This window comes from Seriola lalandi, unplaced genomic scaffold, assembly GCF_002814215.2.
Source record: "Seriola lalandi dorsalis isolate HSWRI2012SDOR001 ecotype SW California unplaced genomic scaffold, Sedor1 jcf7180002054378, whole genome shotgun sequence".
In the NCBI taxonomy this organism is placed as follows: domain Eukaryota; kingdom Metazoa; phylum Chordata; class Actinopteri; order Carangiformes; family Carangidae; genus Seriola; species Seriola lalandi.
The window spans coordinates 521,030-544,500 of record NW_019524931.1 but is presented as its reverse complement, the minus strand read 5'-3'; the positions used below and the strand labels follow the sequence as shown (position 1 = coordinate 544,500).

The following is a 23,471-nucleotide window of genomic DNA, read 5'->3' as shown; positions in this document are numbered from 1 at the left end:
GAGTGAGGGCCTTTCCTGAACCGTTTGTGAATGCTGGCAAAGCGAGAATAAGCAATTCATCATCCTGACTGTCAGCAGAGAAGACAGTCAAAGTGCAAGGTGAAGCACAGACTCGGCTCATCCTCAACAGGCCACGAGCAGCAAGCTCAACGGTACACAAAACAGCTGTTGGCAACAGAAAACCAGCATTTGTTATCGTGGGAAACTCAAGTCCTCTTTTGCAGTCCAGCAAGTAACCGACATGTAACAGCTTCTCAGCAAGCATAAAAAATATTCAGTGATTCAACATTTAAAAGAAATATCAGTGAAGAGATTAAAAAAAAAAAACAACAACAACAAAGATTTGATTCTGCTGACTATTTAAAAAGCATCAGCTCCTCATACTGTTCTGTATCCGCTCATTAAAATTCCTCTCATTAAATATTCAGTGCTTCAGAACCCAGATATTTCATCATCTGTTTCAGGGTGCTGCCCATCGCAAGTCATGCAGAGATAAGTGTGAACCTGTGTCACTGATGAGCAGCAAAGTGTGAAGTAAAGGGTCAATGAAATTCCTGCACTTTAGAAAAGTCTCCTGCAGATGCTGATGATACATCCACCACAGAGAAAGGAGGATGTGTCTGCTGAGCCGCTTTCATGGAGGAGGATGAGTTTGTGAGGACGTGGGTAAAAAACCTCCAGCCAGCACAAACTCACAGTGAATCCAGCAACGTTTCCAGCACTTGAAAGAATTGGGAACATCTGATTAAGCTAATGTTAAAGCTGCGGCTTCTTAAATATCTTCTTCTCACCCCTGGGACACTAAATATAGCGAATTTAAAGTCAGCGTGGGACCTGAGCTGATTTAAACATACTGGGTCTATTGTGTGTGGATTCCTACACACAGATGCCAAAAGCGGTGGAGTTGTGGGTAACGAATGGTGATTTAAGCCAAGTTGCTATGGTGTAAAAACAGATGATGAACTAGGAGCAGGTAAAATATTTGAAAATACTCATCTAATGTAATTAAAGCGACTGTAAACAAACGATTAACCTTCAGTTTGTTTCACGTAACCCTGTAAACAAAAATGGTATGACCTTCCTTCTGTGGATAAAAACCACTCTAAGGATTTTACGGGGACATACAGGACACAGACTTTATCTCTCTTAATTTACTTGCTATCACCACTGGTATCCATTCTGTTTAAGCTCAAAACATAAGGCAACTCACACAAATGACTGAAGTGTTTGATCGCATTTAAAATATACAAGAGCCATCAACTGTCTAACATGTGATGGAGGTGTAATCTCTGCTCTCACCTCAGATTCCCTGCATGTATCTGTCAGTGAACTAAAGGGGGAAAAGGAAATCATTCACCTCCGAATCAGACTCCATAGGTCTCAACATCCAAGGCTACATCAGCCCAGAACCATAAACCAGACAGTAATAAAGTGTGTTTACAGGTCTGATGAAGACCTGAATGTAGGAACCGTGATTTGGACCCTGGATCATTTCTTTTCTCTCTCTCTCTCTCTCTCTCTCTCTCTCTCTCTCTCTCTCTCTCTCTGTCACTGATGCCTCCTCGCTCATAAATCTTCAGCCAGGTCGAGCTGCTTTTCAAGACGGAACAGAGAAAGAGTGAAAACATTTTCCTAAGAGTAAATCAGACATTTTCATATTTTGAGAGCTGTTATCAGACAAAGGGGGAAAGTCTATATGCAGATTTGATAAGGCGCTTGGGACACAAGGGGCGATAATATAACTGGAGTTATCTTGACGAGAGATAGCTTATCAGTGTTGGACTCAGGCAGACTGGCTAGCAATGGTGTGTGTTTTTGTGTTACAAAGTCCTGTGTGGCTGACCACACCACAGCATGGACTGTAATGTGGCCTCAGCCAAGCATCAATACAAAACACTAAACAATAAAAGGGGGTCAGACGTTACTGTTAGATACTATGACCTATGAACAGCTGCAACTATTGACTCTTTGCACTGAGTGACAGTGTAGTTCTGTTGGATTATGACTGCGATGGTTTATGACACTTCACTGATCTTCAGATCAAACATAAAGCTTTTCTCACAACAGCGTGTTTAAGCCATTTTGGTCAATATCTGATAAACAGGGAACTAAGAAGCTGAACGCTCCAAGGCCTCAGTCTGCTGTGAATCTCCCAAACACACTGCAGGTCAGTCCACAAAACTTCAACAGCAAAAACAAAGAATAAATACCGTAACACTCGAAATCGAAACATGTTCCAGTTCCTTGGTTTATACAAATAAAATACATACAGTACTTGTTTATTTCTTTAGACAAACACATAGTTTTATAATATTTCCATATGTTCATTTTCAGTAGTCGTTACATAGATAGTATTTCAGCACAGATTAAGAACCTGAAACCACACAGGGGCACAGAGATGCATTAAAAAAAAATCAATCTTTTGGCTCGTAGGTCAGTGTTGCTCTTCACCTGTACTGAGCGATACCAAACCATTAGTCGAACTGAGTCTGCAAATACTTCCTGATGGTTTGTTTTAGCCACCTCATGTGATGGACAGGCAGGAGGAGACTATGAGAAGTTACTGATGAATCAAAAATCAAAAATAATATCCTGATATATGATATATCACTCACGTTACCAGCCGCGACAGCAGGGCTCATATTATCACAACACTTTACAGGTGTGTAGCTGAGATCAAAATGAAGGCTGGGTGAAGTCCAACCCATGAGAGCTGAGTACTCATGTAATAATGGAGTAGTGACTACTGAGTACTCACGGGTTAGTAGTTTTTTCTTCTCTCTTTACTCAGAGGCTCTTCTGGATAAATCCTGTTCTGCACATGTAATTGCTGCTTTATAAGACTGCTGATATTCCATGTTTTTCATATGGTCAAAAATCCCATGAAAAGACAAGACAACAGCAATTAATTGACAGTAACCCGTTCTAAAGAGCTTCATTGTTTGAGTAAATCTTAAGTACACAGTCCTTCACCTGCAGGTGTGTGTCTTAGTCAACAGCTAAATGCTGGAAATGAGGCTGCAAAGTCACAGATTGTATAATGAAAACAATGAGTCAAAAGATGCTAAAATGCTACTTTGAGCTGAGGGGAGGCGCAGAGACAGGTGAAAACCTTCAGTGGGTCATTTGAGCCACTGCTATTGGTGCAGCTTTAAGATTTTTTCAGTAGGAATCAATAGGCTTAGGTAGGGAAGTGAGAAAGTACTGAGAGGCGGATTAACCCTTTGCTTTTCATGGGATTTTCTCACACTAAGAATAACACCAGCGTTGACGTTTGACACCTCCAACAGAAAGTGAAAGAAACGCTAATATATTCCACTATCTACCACCGTTAAGCTGCAAATTTCCAGTCAGGGTTCAGTGCAAACTGACAAGCCTGCATGTCACTCGGCACGTCAGTGGTGATCCATTGTATTGCGACGTGGACAAAACCCCCACATACAGTGGCTTAGTATTTACTTGCAGCTAAGTGTAAGGTTGTATCACTACCCACAGTTAAGGCTCAGTAGAGATATGTGCTAACTCATCACAGAGGATTCAGTAGATTTCATGGCTGTGTACAGAAAATAAACACAATGTATTACTGCTTTGGCCGCTCGTCCAGGACTCGCAAACTGATGCACAGGCTGCTGTAGCTGCATAAAGGGAAACCATAGTGCATCTTGACCCTCGACTCCAGGCTGGAAGATTAAAGTATTTCTGCTGCACACTACAGCCTGAGTGTATTGCATACATTAACCAGAGGGTTCACCCCCTCTGAAAACCCACCAGCCAAACTATTGATTTTTTTTCTCTCTCTTGTTGCACAGGGAAGCAGATGGAGCAGACAGAGAATGAAGCTATCAAGCACACTGATTTTTTTTTAATAAACATTCACTTGGTGAAACTAGCAAGTTCTTCAGATGGTAGCAACAACAGAGCGGCACAGTTTTAACTGAGAGGACCGTCGTTCTTCCATGGCTGTCCTCATTGGGACCCACAGTGTAAGGTGTTGACTTCCAGACCCAGTCAAGTAGAGGAGGAGCAGAGATGAGAGGCGCAAATACCCTTATGGTCAAGCAGAACACAGTAGCATTAGTTCCACTCTGAGATCGGCCTCCACTCTGGGACCGTATCTCTGTCTTTCTGTTGTATGAATCAGTTTGATTTACAAGTGCATCTCAAGTCCTCTGTCAAAGGAGAGAAGAAGGGAAAGAATTCCTCATAAATAAAGGTTTGATTATTAATCACATTGCTTTTCCTCTGCTGCAGAGGCAGGGTGACAGGAAGCCATAACTCTCTGTATTATAGTGGCATAACCTCTCTGTCCGTAACAGGAACGATACAGACTCGACAGTATTAAAACAAACCGGTAGCTGTAAAAAAAAAAAAAAGTTCCAGCAACACCGATGCCCTTCCAGTGCCACCGCCAGTCATCCTGATGAGGTTACCACATCCGCCAGATGCTAACAGTAGAGTGACATCCTACTCCGCCGCATGGCCTCGCTGATTAAATAGGCCGGGCTGATCTCTGGTTCCTCTGTCATCACCACAATGTTCTGCCACTCTCCGCACTGGTTGGATTTCTTGATGGTATCCACCACACAAAGAGCGTAGAGGCAATCCTCAAAGGTGGCAGCCATCGTCAGAGGCCTCCCATCCCACGTCCGCCGGTCGTCTTGGTCCTGAAAGGCCTGCCGCACGGCCTGGATCATGCGGATCGTCCCGGTGAGATACGGGGACGGAATGTCACTGAAGGCCTTCTCCGGTAAAGAAGCCTTCTCCAGAGGCGTGGTGTCCTTGAGCAGCAGTTCAGGGCCGCCGCCGCTTCCTCCGCCCCCGCTGTTCTTCTGTCCGTACAGGTCCGTCCCCGTGACCGTTAACCGCCCGACGGTGCCCACAACGATCACCTCCTGACGGAACTCTCCGGGCACGTTGAAGTTGAGCGTGACGGTGCAGCAGGCGCCTCCCTCCAGTACCATCTGGAACGTGCAGAAGTCGTCGCTGGTGATCTGACGGATGCCCCGGATGTGGTCCGTCTGTTTGACGAAGGTCTTTAGGAAGCCGTGGACTTTTGCTGCGCGTTGGCCCGTCAGAAAGGTAAGCAGGTCGATGATGTAACTGCCCACCGAGTGCAGGCCGCCCCCTCCCATCAGATCATCGCAGCTCCAGTTGTATTTCTTCCCTAGGAGACTACCGCTGTGGACCTTTAGGGCAAAGAGGAGAAATCGTGAGGAGATCTTATTGGCATCATTTTTCACTTAAATGTGATCCGGAGACTTTAGAACAAAAACATGCAAGAGTTTTGGTGACGTCAGACAGAACCCACGCTGCCAAAGTACAACTGAGCAAGATACTGGCTCCTTGTCGGCTCTGTGGGTCATACAAGCACTGATAGGTTTCTCTCACCTGGGCCTCACAGACCAGAAGCTCCCCAATGTACCCTTCCTCCAAGAGCTCCTTCATTCGAACGAAGGCCGGCAAGAAACGTAGCACATTTCCCATAATGCTCAGCAACTTGGGGTAGTACTGGGCCGCTGACATCATCCGGAAGGCATCCAGAGGCGTGGCGGTCCTGTCGCAGATGACGTTCTTTCCGATACCTTGGAGAAGAGAGGAGAGAGGGTTGGGAATGAGTCACGTGAGGGTCACTGCTTCGCTGTAGAAGTTGATTGTTTCGACAGATAGTTTCCTTCTACACTGGCAATGTCAGGATGAAGAAAGAACATAGAGAGCAAGAGAGGAAGAGAGGGAGAGAGAAATAATGCAGTCAGCCATCGCAACACTCGCAGACATAATATCCTCTTGAGCTTGAAAACATCCCCTGAAGAAACAATGCAGCAATGTAAAATGTGGCAACTCCCAAAATAGCTGACTCAAGAATTCCTTTCCTTTCCCAACTTTCTCCTCTGAGTCAGAGAAACTTTACGACACAAGGTTTCTTGCAAAAACACAGACGAAGGCTAACAGGGAAGACGCTCTTCTAAAACCTTAAGAGTAAGACAATATGAGAGAGACTCCTTATTGACGTTGCTGCTACTCTCAAACAATCAAACTGTAGACCCATCAAACAAAACCAGAATACTTGATATTGAGAAAATCTGAATGTAATTTGGACGGGCTTTAATGTTGGCAAGATGCTGCAGTCACAGCTGTGTGGTGTACGTGCTGTAAGACTGCACAGGCTTGACTGGTGTTGCCAGAGGCCTGATGAAAGGTTGATAAAAAGACGAGTACAGAAGGCGCAGGAGAGATGGAGAAGGGAGGAGAGGAGAAGCTGTACAATGTAGAAGCTGTACGAAACCTAATTAAAATCACTTGCAGCACATCGAAAAGGTCCACCGGTGAAGAGAGACAGACAGGAGCAGTCTTTTCTGTAATGGCATTCCCTTTTTACAGGAGACAGACAGGAGCCGGTGAGTGCTATGCAAACTAGATGGTTAACTGGAGTCAGACCTGGTCTGTTCTTCAGGATTAGGACTTCTGTTGATGCTGAATCATTCTGGCTCTAGATTGTCAGAAGATTCAGAAAGATGTCCATCACTGTCGGAGGGAGCTGACATCTTCGAACTGCTTCTCATTCAGTTTACCATCATATAAAAACAGAAAAAAAGCAGCAAATCCTCACAGTTCAGAAGCCGACACCAACATGTGCTATTTTTTTTCTTGATAAACGGCGGAAACGTAAAGGAAAAGAGTCTATTATACAATATGCAAATTTGTGTTGGTTGATATGACAGCCCCACGTGAGAGGAAAAAAGCCTCATCTGATGATGTCATGAGATCAACCAACCCGTTAAAGCAGAGGTGCTCATAGCCTGTGACTCTGTTTTTCCAAGAGCACAGACGGCAGTATTTATAACCCCAAACAATTTCATTACTGCAAACCATGTTTGCAAGTCACAACAAAGACATCAGAGCTGTTCAGACTGACTCGAATCTTTCTTACTACAATGCTCACATGCCATTTGGTCCTGCCATGATGGACCCCATAAATATTCATCCTGTCCATACCTACTATTATCTCTACCTGCTGTGGTCCCACAGTGTCATCAAGGAGTCAGCCAGAGAGTGTATGTACACACAATGTAGGGGCATCACTCGACACACACACACACACACACACACACACACACACACACACACACACACACACACACACACACATTCCTCAATCCCCCAGAGTGTGAAAAGCAGCGTGCGGCTTCTCCTCCGCTCCTGGTGGAGGGTTTTTTTGGGTGGAGAGGCTGTTTTGGAAGTGAAACTCACCATGCTAATCTGCCATTAGCTCCAATCGGCCAGGCCAGGAAATTAATCCCTTTGACCCACTTCTGAGAAACGCCGCGGGAGGCCCCGCCCACCACCCAACCCCTGCAGACACACAAAGCCAAGCAATAACAGTGAAACCCCCGGTCCCTTTTCTTTTTGGCAGCAACACACACCAACACATACTGGGGAGACGCAGAGCCCCTGGGTGCGGCCTTCTGGGGAAATGCTAAATGCTCTTGACTGACTTTTCTGGACTCGCATGGAGCTCCGTATGAGCGACATCTCCACTCATGACCGCACTGACGTGTCATCTCAAGCTGTGTGCGACCTTTTCAGAGATAAAAACAGCTCCTCTTCAGATCAACAATGACCTTTCGCTCCTCATGCACAAAGCTCTGAAAGGTCGCGGCTGGCTTAGACAGGTCGGTCTGTTGAGTCATCCTAGCTGCTCAGCCACTCAGAGCGTGAGAGCATGTATTGTGATTGTCTATGTGTCCAGTAGATTATGGATGCACCTGAGCGCAAGATTAAAAGAAAAATCAAACCAGATACAGCAGTTAATCAACAGTAAACAGGTGAAATGACATTTCACCAGAGAAAGTGACAGAGAGAACAACAGACCAGAGGAAGAGAGAAACAAAAAAGGCGGGATGAGAGTAATTAAAAAAGGAAAAGAGGAAGAGAGAAAAAAGGGGAAAAATTTGAGCAAGAGCTTGTCAATCTAACATTTCATATGAAAATGCTGCGAGCGACAGTGTGTGTGTGTCAAAGGATGCTCCCGTAACCTTTCCCTCCCTCCACCCACACTGCTTCTCCCATCAGAAAACTGCTTGACACAAAAACGCATCTGATGCTGCCGAAGCTCCAAAAAGGCAAAAAAAAGAACAGATGTTGTATGTTGGGAAGCAGGGGAGTCACATGACAACATCACCATTACCACATGAACAGAATCTACCAGCTCTAATGTCATTATCACTACAGCTATACAGGAAAACAGGCTCAACAGGTGGATTTCTGCAGCATCTGCAATAACGTAAACCATGTGCCAGACTGTCATGGCGGAAAAGGAAGTGAAATGTCTCGATTTATTGGTCAGTCTACGCTGTGGTCATGAGATTTGAGTGGTGGCTGAAGGAGACTGGATACAAAACCCCCATAAGTCACCAATGCTACTTTTCAAAACTGACAGTACAGCGATCTTAGTCACTAAATGCAGCGATTACTCGTCTGTGCTGCGGCGAGAAAGTCAAGCAGGGTTTCAACTTTTCTCTCAAGGTCATTTTCCGTCAGTGCCTCTGAAGGACGGTCGTCTGACAGTGTTCCCATTCATCCCCACAAATCCAAGTCTCTCTGACGACAGGCTTTTCACTACAACTTTAAGAGCGGCCATTTGGAACAGCAATAAACACCTTCGAACTACTTTGACCATACAGCGGCCTTTAGAGACTGGGTGAGGAACCGCTGCCCCTTTATACTGGACGGAGCAAGTTGAGGTGGTTTGACCATCTGATAGGGACTCCTCCTCCACTCATCGCTTTATGGGGGTAACGTATGGACGGACAAAACTGACTATTTCACTAATTTTGCACCAATTTTCACACAATGTGACATTAAAACATTCACCACTTCACTCTCCTCTAGAATTGTTTTTGTTACGGATATCTCCCTCCAGGTTATATAACTAGTATTGGTTGTAACAATATGAACTGATTTCTATATGTACTCCATAACATATACCACAATTACAAATAATATGGAAAGTGTCCCAGTCTGCTGAAAGCATCTAAACAAGAATATAAATGTATAAATTGAAATACAATCACTACAATGACAGTACAGTCCATGTTGTTTAGACCTGTGTTAACAGATAGAGTTATAATGTCAGAGCCGGGCGCTGGGGGCTGGGGTTAGTGAAATAACTATAGCCGGGGTGAGGTGGAGCTCAGCTCACAGGTGAAGCTGCTGACCCAGTGGGAGAGCAGTAATGGAGCAGAAAAAAACTCCAGCACTGCAGCTCAGTCCCTCAACATTAACAATTCATGTACAGGACACATCTAACCAAGAGAGAGAGAGAGACAGAGAGAGACAGAGAGAGAGAGAGAGAGAGAGAGAGAGAGAGAGAGAGAGAGAGAGAGAGAGAGAGAGAGAGAGAGAGATCCTACAGAAGACATGAAAACGACAACAGCACCACGATTATGTAAGTGGCTAAACTTTAGGTTACCAGGGGAGAATGACGGTGATACCTCCATGAATTCGAATATAAAACAGGTCATTATTAAGTCAGCACAAGTTACAAAAAGGTTCATTTAAAGAGGGAGTATTTTGAAAGTGCTGTGCTTTGATGCACTAGAGAAGTGTTTCCCTCAGCATCAGTGCACGACGGTGGCGGCGGCGGCCTGCTCACCTTCGGGTGCCTCTGATGTGCAGAGCACTGACATACTGACATCCCGTCAGAGAGAATCAGCTGACCTCACAGACTGAAATCACATCCTGTCGTCTCACAGACCTGAGGCCTGAAACACTTCAAATCCAAGTCCAGGTGGTGAACATAGAAAAGTATTGTCACCACCTTTCTGAGACACAGAAGCACGCACACACACACACACACACACACACACACTCATTTTACCTGACTAATGTTTGATACATATTCTGCTCCAGATCACCTGCTGAAAAACATAAATTAATCCCTTAATCTCATTAAAGAGAGAGGCAGAGGGAGAGAGAGGGACAGAGAGAGAGAGGGAGAGAAAGGGAGAGTGAGAGAGAGAGGGAGAGAGAGGGAGAGAGAGAGAGAGGGACAGAGAGAGAGAGAGGGAGAGAAAGAGGGGGAGAGAGAGAGAGGGGGAGAGAGAGAGAGAGGCATTATAACTAATTGGATGGAACAGATGACTCACTGAATCTTCATTAAAAAGGTGCAGTGTGCAGCTTTTTAACATCATTACAGCTCTAAGTTTAAACAAATGAGTCGGCCACCAGGATCAGCAGCAACAGACCGTTTAACGTAGTTAGTCTTCTTGTCCAGCAGAGGGAGTTTGTGGAACTCAGCTTGACTGAACACATGCCCTCTTAACTCTGTATGAAATTAACACAAACAAATTCTGTGTTGGTTTGAATTCCTTTGAAGTGGCTGTTTGAAAGCCGTAGCTTGCACACGGCTTTATACATCTAACAAAAAGAAACCTGACACATATTTTCTTCATGCACACATACACAGAGTTTTATTTGTAAACCTGCACAAAGATTTATGCATCTGACTCCTGCATGTGCCATCATGCTTTCTCATGTGCTTTATGTTATATGACAATGAAATACTAAAATTTTAATCTAATTAAAGCATATTACTGATCGTTACGGTTCCTGAGAGCTCAACACATGCAAATAGACAAAACACAAAACAACCTCAGAAAACTTCTTCATCAGTTTGACAACACATGCGCCGCAAATACTGACAACACAACCAGATACACAAACGTGCTGCAAATGCCCAATTGTGACTTTTGAAGTTAAAGGCATTGAACAACAAGTGATTTCTTTGCCTTAATTCCAATAGTGACAGTGAGAGAGAGAGAGACAGGAAAGTAAGGGTGAGAGAGAGCGAGAGAGAGAGAGTGGATGATATGCAGCAAAGGGCCACGGGTTGGACCCGGGCCGCTGCAGTTAGGACTACACCTTCATGGTACGCTCTCTACCAGGTGACACCCTCACATTATTACATAATTTAACACCCTATCTATATCCTAATACTTCAGGGTTTTGGACGTGTGTCTATTTTTTATCATTGTTACTATCTTGCTAGAACGGCAGCAGGAAGAACAGGTCACTCTCCTCTTTGGAGGAACACAGTCACAGAGAAAGTGAGAGAGGAAAAGAGGCCGAGAGAGAAAGCAGCTGCATCATTACAAGTGAAGGCCAGCTCTCTCCATTCCAGCGCTCCTCTCGGCTCGCTGCCACACTCATCTGGGCCTCTGTGCATGGCTCCAGTGTATCACACACACACACACACATAGGGCGTTGAAAGGACCAGATAATGTGTGTTTGTGTGACAGGGGGAACACCATCAGTGCATGAGATAGGGATGGTGGAGGAGCGGGGATACAGAGGAAGGAAAGGCTGGAGGTGGTGACTGTGCAGGAAGGTGGGGTTGGGTGTAATTCAGGGTGTGGGTGGCAGATTTAGTTCTTGACAGCAAAGCTAAGAACTAGTTGTTCTTCTCCAAACTAACTGTTTGTAATTACTCATTGTTTACTGATGGAAACGCGCCATGGCAACTGTGATAGATTTCACTTGACTTAATGAAACAACAGTAGTTCTGACCTTTTCTGATTGTGAGTAGGAGAACCAGAACTCCCACTCACAAATATCACAGCTGCATTCAAGTCCACGCTTCTCTGCTGAAATGACACGAAATCCATCTTTAATATGGAACCAGTGGCAACAGCTGGAGATTCACGGCAGAGGAAAACCAGGTGGATTAAGAAGGATGCTGAACGCTTCAGCGTGACAGCCTAGACAATGGGCCCTCCGCTTGAGGATGCCAGAAATAGAAAAAGCCAGGGGAACCAGTCGGGAGTGATAGCCATCTGCCACGTCATGCTGTGCCGTGTATGTGCACGCGCACGTGCACATGCTCCTGCAGGGTGAGGGGTCACGAGGAGGAGGCGAGTCAGGGAGGAGCTTTTTTACATTCCTGCATGCTGATGAAAACGATTAGTCGTACCTATAGTATCATGTTGGCGTCATGTTGAGAGAGAAGCCGTCAGCACATGTTGAATAGTTTCATGTTGTGTTTTCAGACACTCAGGGAGTCTGAGGATTTACTAAAACCTACTTTTATATTTTTATGCTCAGAGTATCTTTAAATCCTGAGGAAATTGTGGAAACTAGAATTAAATGTTTATATTATAAGGTCATTAGTGTTTCACATCAAGTCTTTTAGAGTTTTCATATAGAGAGACCAAACAACAATTCGAAGACGTCCTTTTGGGCTTCGGTGACGTAGACTGAGCCTCTCCTTTTTAAAAAAAACATTTTCAGACTAAATGAATCACCAGTCAATTAAAAAAAAAACACGGATTATGAGTCATGAGTTTTGTGTGATAGGTCCTGGATGGGACAAAAAGACTCTGAGGATTTACTTATGATTTAAATATGAGCCTGTTACACACTGTTCAACACACTGTCTTGTCACAGCAGCTGAATTGTTTAGGAAGGAAACAGCATGTGTCGTTTCAACCAACAAAACATAAGAGACTGATTAATCAATAATGTGAATAAGTGTTAACGACCCCAGAGAAGGTGTGTCGTGACACTGTTCTCAATGCAGTGTTTTTCTCTTTGCTCGTGTTTCAGTAGGTCACAGTGCACTGAGCTGTTAGTTACTGTATGCAGCTGCACGTTTATATCAGATCTGAACATAAACATCCATCCAGGTTCACATTACAGACATCCCACCACATGCAAGCAAACACCAAAACCCTGTGTGCCTGCTCAGCTGTCTGCCTGCCTGCTTTGGAAGCTCTATTGTGTGTGATGAGTTGTGTACATGATTACACAATTTTGTATTATACTGTTGTGCAGCAGTGCAGTGACCAGACAAAGGGAAGCGAGTGGGGCTGACCATAAAGCATCCTCCATCACTGAAGCACTGGAAAAGTAATTAGCTTTGTGTGTAAAGCCTGTGGAGGTGGAAAAAAAAAATCACACACACGCACAAACACACAGTTAAGGGAATAAACAAGCGAGGCCTTTGCAAATGTTCAAAGAGAGAGACGACTGACTCATCCTTCTTCGGTGGTCTGCTTGATAACAGTGAAGCTTAAAAATATTCACTTGACAATTGTGTTGTCCAAGGAAAGGAAACAATTCAGCAACAGAAATCATTTGTGAATGAATGGATCATACATTGTGTTTTTTTATGTAATATCAAATGTGTGATTGTGTACATACTACAGTCGATAACATGGGTTATAACAATGTAAAATGGCTGCGGAAGAGAGAGTAGACACTCAGAGAGACAGGCCAGGCTCATCTTTCTCCTGATTATCCCAAATTAAATTTGGCTTAAAGCAATTACAAAGCAGGGAGGGGGTGAAACAGAGACACGGACATGGAGAACTATACATTCTCATCAGAGTATGGCTCTCTTGTTGGATGTAAATCAGAGAAAACAAGCTTCATGCTGACTAATTTGCCCTTATTGTGTGACTGGCATGCGTTCATGCTCTGAAATTAGCATGTAAATAGCCACCTTGACGGCAGTGATGTATGAGTACAGTGAGGTTTGGCTTTCTCCTGCAGCTGAGGCAAAGCAGAGGCACAACCCACCGCTGTTATGCAGCAACACACAGTCACTGTAGGAGCTGTGAAGGGGCCATGAGCTGGGTATCAGTAATCTGTGTGATCTGACGGGTTAAAGGGGCATTTTAAGTCGACAAAACTGTATCACCAGATTTAGATTTTAACTTATATAATCAACAGTGTTTTAAGATGAAGGTGAGGTCAGGTGTCAGCTGGCTCAGCTGGAGTTACTTCAGGTTAATTCTGTGAGAACAGAGAAAGTTTCAAACTAACGACAACGTGAGAATTTCTCTGTGGCTGCGTTTACTTTAACTGAGACAGCTGCAGAGATGAGCTGCCAACAGTATGATGACTGTTCGGGGTAGTCACCGGCAGGGTCAGCCCGTTAGCAAAACATTGATTTTCCAGTAGCTTGTCATTATTAACAATAGCTGTTATCAGAGCAGGAACACAGATCAGTGACTGACTAGTTTCACAAAAAGTCCTCAGCACCAAACAACTGCAATATATTCCACCTGATCATGAAGAAGTAAGTTGGTAATTATTCTTGGTACAGATGCTGTACTATATGCAAACCACAAACACAGGATAATAATTGCAACTGACATCCAAACCCAGTATTGCTCTTTCAGTCTTACTGAGACATTTAGGACGGGTTTTGGTGATGGTATGTTTCCTGCTGTCCTGTATTAACCATGCAACCAGCTGGACAATATCTAACAACAGCAGGTTGCATTCGGGCCGCGCATCGTCTGCACTGGAGCTTCGGGTCCATTAGTGCACAGCAGAACTATGAATGATGACGAGCATTAGTCCCACTCAGCCGGCTTTCCCCTTCGGCTAATGCCCTTGAGTTGCGAGGTATTTAGCATTCCTAAATGTGTTTAAGTGCTGCCATTAACCCCTGCACCAGAGCGGCTAGTAGTAGCAAGTAGTAACCGAAAGGAGCAGCTCCTGGCCACGAGGTTCCTAATGCATGCACTAAAAACACATGTTAATGGGGGACATGCACTTACCATTGCTGATACACCAGCACAGACTCATTCAGTGCAGAGAAACTGTAGATTGATCTATGACTTTCCCCAGCTCCACTTTCTACAGGTACAACTTCTGAAACCCACTGACCTTTCTAATATTAGTAACACTGCTATGGACAGAGTACGCTAGTGTTTATTGTAATGTCATGTAGACTGTGCAACAAAGTATTTTAAAGGGCCAGTTCACTTCAAAACTTTTTCTTCACTTACAGTGGCTTGCAAAAGTATTCATACCCCTTGAACTTGTCCACATTTTGTCCCGTTACAACCACAAATGTAAATGTATTTTATTGGGATTTTATGTGATAGACCAACACAAAGTGGCGCATAAATGTGAAGTGGAAGGAAAATGATACATGGTTTAAAAATTTTTTTACAAATAAAAAAACTGAAAAGTTTGACGTGCAAAAGTATTCAGCCCCCCCCTAAAATAAAATCCAGTGCAACCAAATGAGTTCAGAAGTCACCTAATTAGTAAATCGAGTCCACCTGTGTGTAATCTAACCTCAGTATAAATACAGCTGTTCTGTGACGGCCTCTGAGGTTTGTTAGAGAACATTAGTGAACAAACAGCATCATGAAGCCCAAGGAACACAGCACACATGTCAGGGATAAAGTTGTGGAGAAGTTGCAGCCCCAAAATTGAAGTTTTGGGCCTAAATGCAAAACGCTATGTGTGGCGGAAAACTAACACTGCACATCACCCTGAACACACCATCCTCACCGTGAAACATGGTGGTGGCAGCATCATGCTGTGGGGATGACAGGGAAGCTGGTCAGAGTTGATGGGAAGATGGATGGAGCCAAATACAGGGAAATCTTGGAAGAAAACCTGTTAGAGTCTGCAAAAGACTTGAGACTGGGGCGGAGGTTCACCTTCCAGCAGGAAACGACCCTAAACATACAGCCAGAGCGACAGTGGAAGGGTTTAGATCAAAGCATATTCTTGTGTCAGAATGGCCCAGTCAAAGTCCAGACCTAAATCCAATTGAGAATCTCTGGCAAGACTTGAAAATTGCTGTTCACAGACGCTCTCCATCCAATCTGACTGAGCTTGAGCTATTTTGCAAAGAAGAATGGACAAAAATTTCAGTCTCTAGATAGTAGAGACACGCCCCAAAAGACTTGCAGCTGTAATTGCAGTGAAAGGTGGTTCTACATCGTATTGACTCAGGGGGGCTGAATACTTTTTCAGTTTTTTATTTGTAAAAAAAAAATTGAAAACCATGTATCACTTTCCTTCCACTTCTACACAATTATGCGCCACTTTGTTGGTCTATCACATAAAATCCCAATGAAATACATTTACATTTGTGGTTGTAACGTGACAAAATGTGGGAAAGTTCGAGGGGTATGAATACTTTGGCAAGCCACTGTAGCTCCAGTGGTATCTGTCCATGCAGATAGTTTTGGTGTTAAGTGATCATGTGATTTCAGATCCATTTTGGGATTCCTGCCACATTCCTCATCACAAATGTTAAATGTCATTCTTCATATTTTGGGTGAACTGACTAATTGATTTACATTGATCACAGGCAGGACTGATGATCATCTATTAGTATTAACACACTCCACCTCAGTCAGAAATGGAGACGACCACAATAGCTTTCTTGTTGGAGCTGTTTAAACACATCTCATGGAAAGGCAAAGTGTGTGAGTGTGTAAGTCTGTGTGTGATCAGGCCTCCACCTGCACCCCCTGTGGTCCTCCAGGGTCTAATTAACTGCTGGGCTGAGCTGCTACCCCTCCTTTCTAATCACACACAGCATCCTAATCAGCAGGCTTCCCCTCGCAGCCCTTCTGGTAACAAACACAACTGAGACAAATAAAACATGGCTGCCAAAGACAGAGCTGTCTGCCTCCTCACAAAGACTCGCCTCAGACATCTTCTGTGCCATTTGCATTTTACTATCAGAGCAGCTTCCATTTGCCTTTGTCAGGTATAGGTCAAGCAAAAAACACTGTCCGGACACACTTCTTTTTTTTTTTTGTTCCTGTAATCACCAAATGAAGGCGATACAAAGAGCAACTCAGCTTGTTTACATACTAATGAATGGCTGAGGTGGGCCAGTACTGCTCTGCAAAAAAATGACCCATGCTCCCTCCTGTGTATGTGTCCCAGTTCATTAATTACAGTAGCACGGGAGAATGAATGTCAGACCGTTATAAGCTGCTTTAAAGAGTTGGAAAAATTCACAGAGCCCTGCAACGAGTGAGCAGCTCACCACAGGACCGCTCACGTCTGCAGTGAACAACACCGACTGAGCCTGCCAGCGCTCATCAATAATAAAGAGGTGAGTGATTCATTACCCATAGAGATGGTGCCGTGACTGCTGCAACTGTTCTGGCGACAGAGTTTAGCCACAGTATGTTATATTAAAAAAGTAGCAGTGAGGGAGGCTGGTAAATAATAGATGATAGGAGATTGTACCAATGGTGAGTATCAGTGTTGGTGTTAATATATTTAAAGGGAAGTGTACAGCTGCACTCTGGGAAACTTTGCATATTTGAAGCTTCAAAACTGACTGGGCAGGTGTGTGGTGCTTTACAACAAGGGATATAAAAGAGACAAGGAATGCAAAAGAAGGTGGTGAGTTCTTCCTCTACACTGAACACACACAATACTACGACATCTAAGAAATATGGATCTTTATGTGCCTCTATGTGTGATAATCAAAATAAATATCCATAAAACATTTTTTACACCTTTGGAGCTCTACTGTATCATTCAGGCTCATTATTGTATTGTATCTATACATAAAACTTTCACCATGTGGAAATGTGGCAATCAAAAAATCCCTTGTTCTGGACATGTTGGAAGATGAATATGAGTATGAGAATAAATACCTTCTGGTTCCGTCTGTCATGCAACCCGGCTTTTATGTTGATGTTGCATGAATCTCTGGACATTATATTTACATGATGTATATTGTAGAGGACATTTATTTAGTATGCTTTTATTAACTCACCTATTGAAGTGTTAACTGTTACATAATGAATTGATATCAGTTTATTGTTCCGTTTCACGTGGGATGAGCCGATTGGCTGTCGACTCAGCGACTCCTATTTAAGATGGCTCTTTATGCCCAACTACTAAACTACCCCACCTGCACCTTCGTATTCCATCAGCTCCAGAACTCCTCTGTGGATCTGAATGAAGAAGCATTAAAGGAAAACTGTTGTTGACTTGTGGGACATTTGTGAAAAGTCTGACTTCGACAAACATGAGGTGAACCTGACTCCTCTTCTATGGCAGCTTCTGTCTGAGCCATGAAGGGCATCTTTGTGTCGGACCAGGCTGAATGAAGGAGGTGAAGCGCCGAATGTTAATGTGCCACAAAGAACCAACAGTTTACTGGTCACTCACTGGTTTTCCATACACACAGCCACATGCACTAATACACGTCTACACACTGCTCTTGTAAAAGAGCACATGACTCACAGCACGTGATGATTATTCAGTTGACTCCTAAGCTTATTAACTCCATACTGCGTGCTGGCAGAGAGCACAAGAAGAAGGATAAAGATGAATTCCACCTTTTGAATTTAATTTAATTTAAGTTTCAAGAGCAAATGTAACAGCATGCAGCCAAGAGATTTAGCCCAGGAGCAAAGAAAAACACTTGTACCCCGAGCAGACACTATAAAAAAAGACAGCAAGCGCTCATTAATAACCATTAATGTCCTGAGGCGCGCGGACAGCCGAGCCACTTCAGGCACAAACTAATGGATGGAGACATCTTCACTGAATGGAAGACGCTCCTCCTGCACAGCTGTGTGCAGTGAGGCTCCACTATTATCCGCCTCACTGTCGGGGCAGCGACAGATGAACTTCCCCCTTTAATTCAGTAAAAAAGGAGAAGAGAGAGGAGGAGGGAAAACTGACTGATGCTTCGCTGAATCTGGACTGTTGTCATGGTGATGACACCCCCGACACTCCTCGCTCTCTGTCTGCCACCAAGGTCAAGAGAGAAAAGGAGGAGCAGAAGGAGAAGGAGACGATTGAGGGAAATGGAGGACAGATTGAATTTGGTGACAGGATAGTTAAAGATAAATATCAGTGTGGAGGAGGAAGCCGTCGTACTGAAGACTGCTGCACTGGGTTGTAACAGTTAGACAATTATAGTCTGTGTGTAAAGTCAATTTTAACCTCTTAATAACTACGTGCTAGTTTCAAACTAATGACTTACAAAATCAGGCTGTCTTAGCTGAAGTCTTAGCTAGTTCAAACATTAGTAATGTCTAAAGGTATTGTTTTATTTTTATTTTATCTTATTTTTTAATTTTACTATGTATATATAAGATATCTGACCTGCAGTACTTACTCATGTTTATTGATATGCACCAAAACACCAAATCAAATTCCTTGTAAGTTGAAAACCTGCTTGGCAATAAACCACATTCTGGTTTAGTAAAAATAATTACTAAAACTTCTATCATATCTGACTATGCTAAGTAATCAGACACTATTTGATCATTATGCTAACAACAGTTTTATTTTTGCAGAAAGATTCAACAAATTCAGATCCAATATCACTTTTAAACAGCATTTTGATCAAGTATCATTTCAGCTGTATCACGACAGTTAGAACCTGGCAAATATTTAGGAACCTAAGGACAAATCACCTACAGGAGAGAAAGCACAAAAATGAAGGGAAACATGCTCTGAATCCAGAAATGCAACAAATATCAAAACACATTCAACCTGAGTAAACTTGCACACAAGAACCAGTTTGTGTGAAATATATATATATATACATATATACATATATACATGTATATACAGGCTATATGAATCCCCATTTAAGTGTTAATGGTATTTTTGGATTTTAATTTCACTGAAAAAATAAAAATAAAAATGATGATGATGTGATATTTGCTGCAGTCCGTATCAAACAAGCGTATTCCTTGATGCATGTCTGAATATGATTTGTGGGCCAGGGCATCTCTTATATTAGAACTGGCTAACAGCTAATCCTTTGTTAATCTATGTATGACTTTGTTTAATTGATGTCTGCATACATAAAGATATGTTTGTTCCAGAGTTAGTAGTATTACTACAGATTAGAAGCAGGCAATATTTGATTATGCTAATGTAGCTTGATGCTACTTAGCTAGTCATTTAGCCTGATATATTAGCATAGCATGACAAAGCAATAATGTTTATTTATTTTGATCAAATATAGTTAAAAATCTTTCGTTATTAAACATTTTGATCAAATGTCAGGTCATATATTCTGACTATATTTCATATTACCATTAGCTCTTTTACTCTTTAATATGAACATGTCATATATTAGCAAGCTAGCATTAGCGTTGTCAGTTGGATCAGTTATGTAACAGTCACACCTGCAGTTAATGGACTTTACTAAATATTTGCTAACCGCTAATCTCTACCTAGAACTATCTGTGAATTGCCACTCATTTGAATTCAGTAATGTGTAAATGTCCACTGAGTAAACACTTACATCATAATTAGTTTGAACTTACAAAGAGCTTGTGTATGTGTCTCCTGGTCATTTTACAAAAGACAAAACACCATCACATAAAATGTCACACGTATTCTTCAGGGTCACTGATATCTGCTGGAGACGCTGCCCAATTAAAATGTGACACACAACAGTGTGAAGGTCCAGCAGTCTGAAGCTCTGAATCACTAACATGAGCCAGATATCAACAATGACGTTACATAAATCAACTGAGATGACCTCCACCAACTATTGACACATTCCTGCCCTTTGAGACAGCACAGCTAGTTGAAACACTGCCTTTCATACCTTTTTTTTCTTTGGCCATTTGTTTCTGGATTTGTCCGGCTGCTTTGTAGGATATAACCCACTCTGGCTTGGTAACAGTCGACAGGGCACCAACACAATGATTCATTTATGTGCGGCACCTCTGGGGTGTGAGATAAACAAGGTGAAAAATGCAAAGCACTTGTGCAATGACTGTGCAGACGACAAACAACCAAGTACAGCAGAAAAAAAACCTGCACTGTGGGTTGACAGTCAGTGTCAGTTTCTCTGCAGAGAACTGTCATATTATACAGCAGGTAGAAATAATACTCAGAGAAGAGTCCAACCTGCTTCATTATCAACCCATTAAAGTCTACTAGACAACCAGATGTGATATGGTATTGTCACTGAAGTACACACAAGAAAACCCCCTGAGGTTGTAGTTGCCTGTGTGGGTGTGAATAACTGAGATAAAGTAAACCTTGTCTTCTACTTCATGCAAAATTATCTATTTGCATCTTTCCATGTTGATCTGATCTCGCTGCTCATTATCATACTGCGACAGCGGATCCCTGCCAGGATTACAGACCAGCTGGCTGGCTTACTGACCCACTGTTTATAAAAACAGTGCGGCATTTTGGGAAATATGCCTGCTCACTGTTTTGTGATAGGAGAGGATTGATATCAATTATGGTTAATCTATAGCTTAGCAAAGGCTGGAAATAGGCAGACTACCAGCTGACTCTAAAGTTGACAACTACACCTACAAACACCTCACACTTCACCACATGTGCGTTTCATTTGTACTCAATCAGAAATAGTAACAAGAAATAAAAGAATTTGTGGTCTTAGCGGGAGTTGCCGGAAGTATTTAATGAGCAACAGTTTACAGAGTAATTTTCTGCAGTGTCTCCAGCTGTGGCGTGAGAAGCCAGATACAGTTGGTGAGAACAGGTTTTAATAGATCTCTCTGCCCAGAGACGATGGAACTAAACTTGGCAACCTCACTGCAATGACAAGACCAGATGCTGTGCACAGTCTGCAGATAAAATAGTTACAGCACATATTTTCCCTCATTCTTACCTTTCTGATCATCTCCCTGTGGCTGGTTGAGTCAGTGGCAGACTGCAGGAATAGACTTAGCCCTGTGTGATACCACTGAGTCATGCATGAGAACAAGCTGGACACAGGAAACAGATATGAACCAAACTGGAAACATGACACTAAAAATGGACAGATACAGGAGAGAAAGGTGGGTGTTTCAGGATTCATCTTTCCATCCATCCATCTATGCGATTATTTTCCATTTTTTTGCATAAGAAGTTCATAAGAAAGATAAAGGTGAAAGATTATGTTTCAGTTTGTTGTTAGCAGGAAGTGATTGAGAAGAATCCTCAATGTCACACAAGCGCACTGTTTCCATTCACCGCCGCGCAGAACAGGAAGCAAGACACTTCACTGCGGTATACCAAAATATCACTTCCTGTTGCAGCTATTTGACTGTAAAGCTGCTTCATGATTAACTCGCAGTTTGTCAGTGAATGCTGCATTTCCATCTTCATGTTTCTTACTATTCAAAGCACAAGTGTTTACAAAAATTAAGCCCAAGACATGCTGCAGTAACAGTGTCAGCCCCAGAGGACCGAGGCCACTCCATCAGAGGCCCGAGCTGACAGAACCGCCGCCTCCCTGCTCTAATATCTGCAGCTGCCTCTTGTCCTCAGTCCCTGATGACCAATTAAGAAACACAGACAGGCCTATTCTTGAACACTGGCACATAAAGGAAATCTGAGCAAAGCTATAATGGTACAGCTTCACCTTGGGAATACACAGCACAAGCTGGGTACAGAAAATAAAGAGCTGGATAAAGTTCATGGCACAGAGCAGCAGTCAGCAGCACATTATAGAGAGAGATCACAAGAGAGGCTGAGGAGGAAAACACAGCACATGTTGGTGGACGCTACTTAATGTGTTTGTGCAAGATGAAAACATTTCACAAGTGATTTCCCAATCCCCAAGCTGAGGTATCTTTGTTTCGGCATGCATCAGTCAGTAGAGTCAAACACACACACACACACACACACACACACGCACACACACACACACACACACACACACACACACACACACACAGTAAGTGGGTGTGTTTTACAAGTCTCATCAGTTAGGCATTTTAGGGTGGAAAAGCAGTAATTACTTAAGTTATTTCATCTGCATGTCATAACATGGTTTAATAGCTTTACATGAAAAACAGCATCAGGCCTGAACTACAACTGCGACAAAACATCAATGTCAGTTTGTTTCAACCATTATAAGCAACAAATCATCCATAAAACTTCTTCAAATTTGGCTCAAAGTCACGGTGACCTGACGTTCTTGTGAATGCAATATGTCAGAACGCCCAATTTAACAATTTAACTCAAATGTCTATAAGGATAAAATGAAGTGGTGACATTTTATATCCAAAGGGGTCAAAGGTCAACTTCACTGTGAGATCATAATGTTCTGCAAAAACAACTCTGGCCATTATTCAATGCTGTAACTCAGGAAAGAGGGACTTGGTTGGTTAGTGGAGGCGACAACCACGAGACAGTGATTCTAGTTGTGATGATGTTTTTTCCTCATTTAAAACAGAGTGAATACAATGGTTAAAAATGGTTTCAGTCTAATACAGAATTATTCCTGAGTGGAAACCTGCCTTCAATCCCTTCCTTTAATCTTTTTGGAAATAATTCCATATCAAAAGCTTGCCCTCTCTCTTGCCCCTGGATTTAATAACACAATGTGACTCCTCATCCAAAGCCTTCACCGTCACACAACAGTTCCCTATTGGTCCATGCAGAGGAAAGACAGGACTTTGAGGGGGTGGGGATGAGGAGGACTTTCTCATTTTCCTCAGGAATGCTCACTTGTCAGCGCAGCATGGCGGCAGGCTGAAAGAGCCTTCCCCGTCCAACCATTCATCACACACAAATGCAATTTCACAGGAAGACAAGCTTTCTCCGTCTGCCATTCTTCCTCACTGCGCTCCTCATCCCTCCGTCCCTTCCACTCTCTCGCACACTCATTCACACACACGCTCCCAGGACGCGTCATTAGCATGTTAATGGACGTCCAGGAGAACGTGAACGTGAACCAGTGGGAAACTTGT

At 43.1% G+C, this 23,471-nt stretch overlaps 1 protein-coding gene across 1 annotated transcript in view; it reads right to left on the bottom strand.

Annotated features, from left to right (window-relative positions):
• Window positions 1-1,514: 1,514 nt before the first annotated feature.
• gfod1 (glucose-fructose oxidoreductase domain containing 1) overlaps window positions 1,515-23,471 on the bottom strand; it is a 31,451-nt gene continuing 9,494 nt past the window's right edge. Inside the window, exons 2-3 of the mRNA XM_023409006.2 lie at window positions 5,389-5,582; window positions 1,515-5,186 (exon numbers count right to left, since the gene is read on the bottom strand). Coding sequence (XP_023264774.1) covers window positions 4,446-5,186; window positions 5,389-5,582 — 935 coding nt within the window. The 3' untranslated portion in view covers window positions 1,515-4,445. The remainder of the gene's footprint in view (window positions 5,187-5,388; window positions 5,583-23,471) is intronic.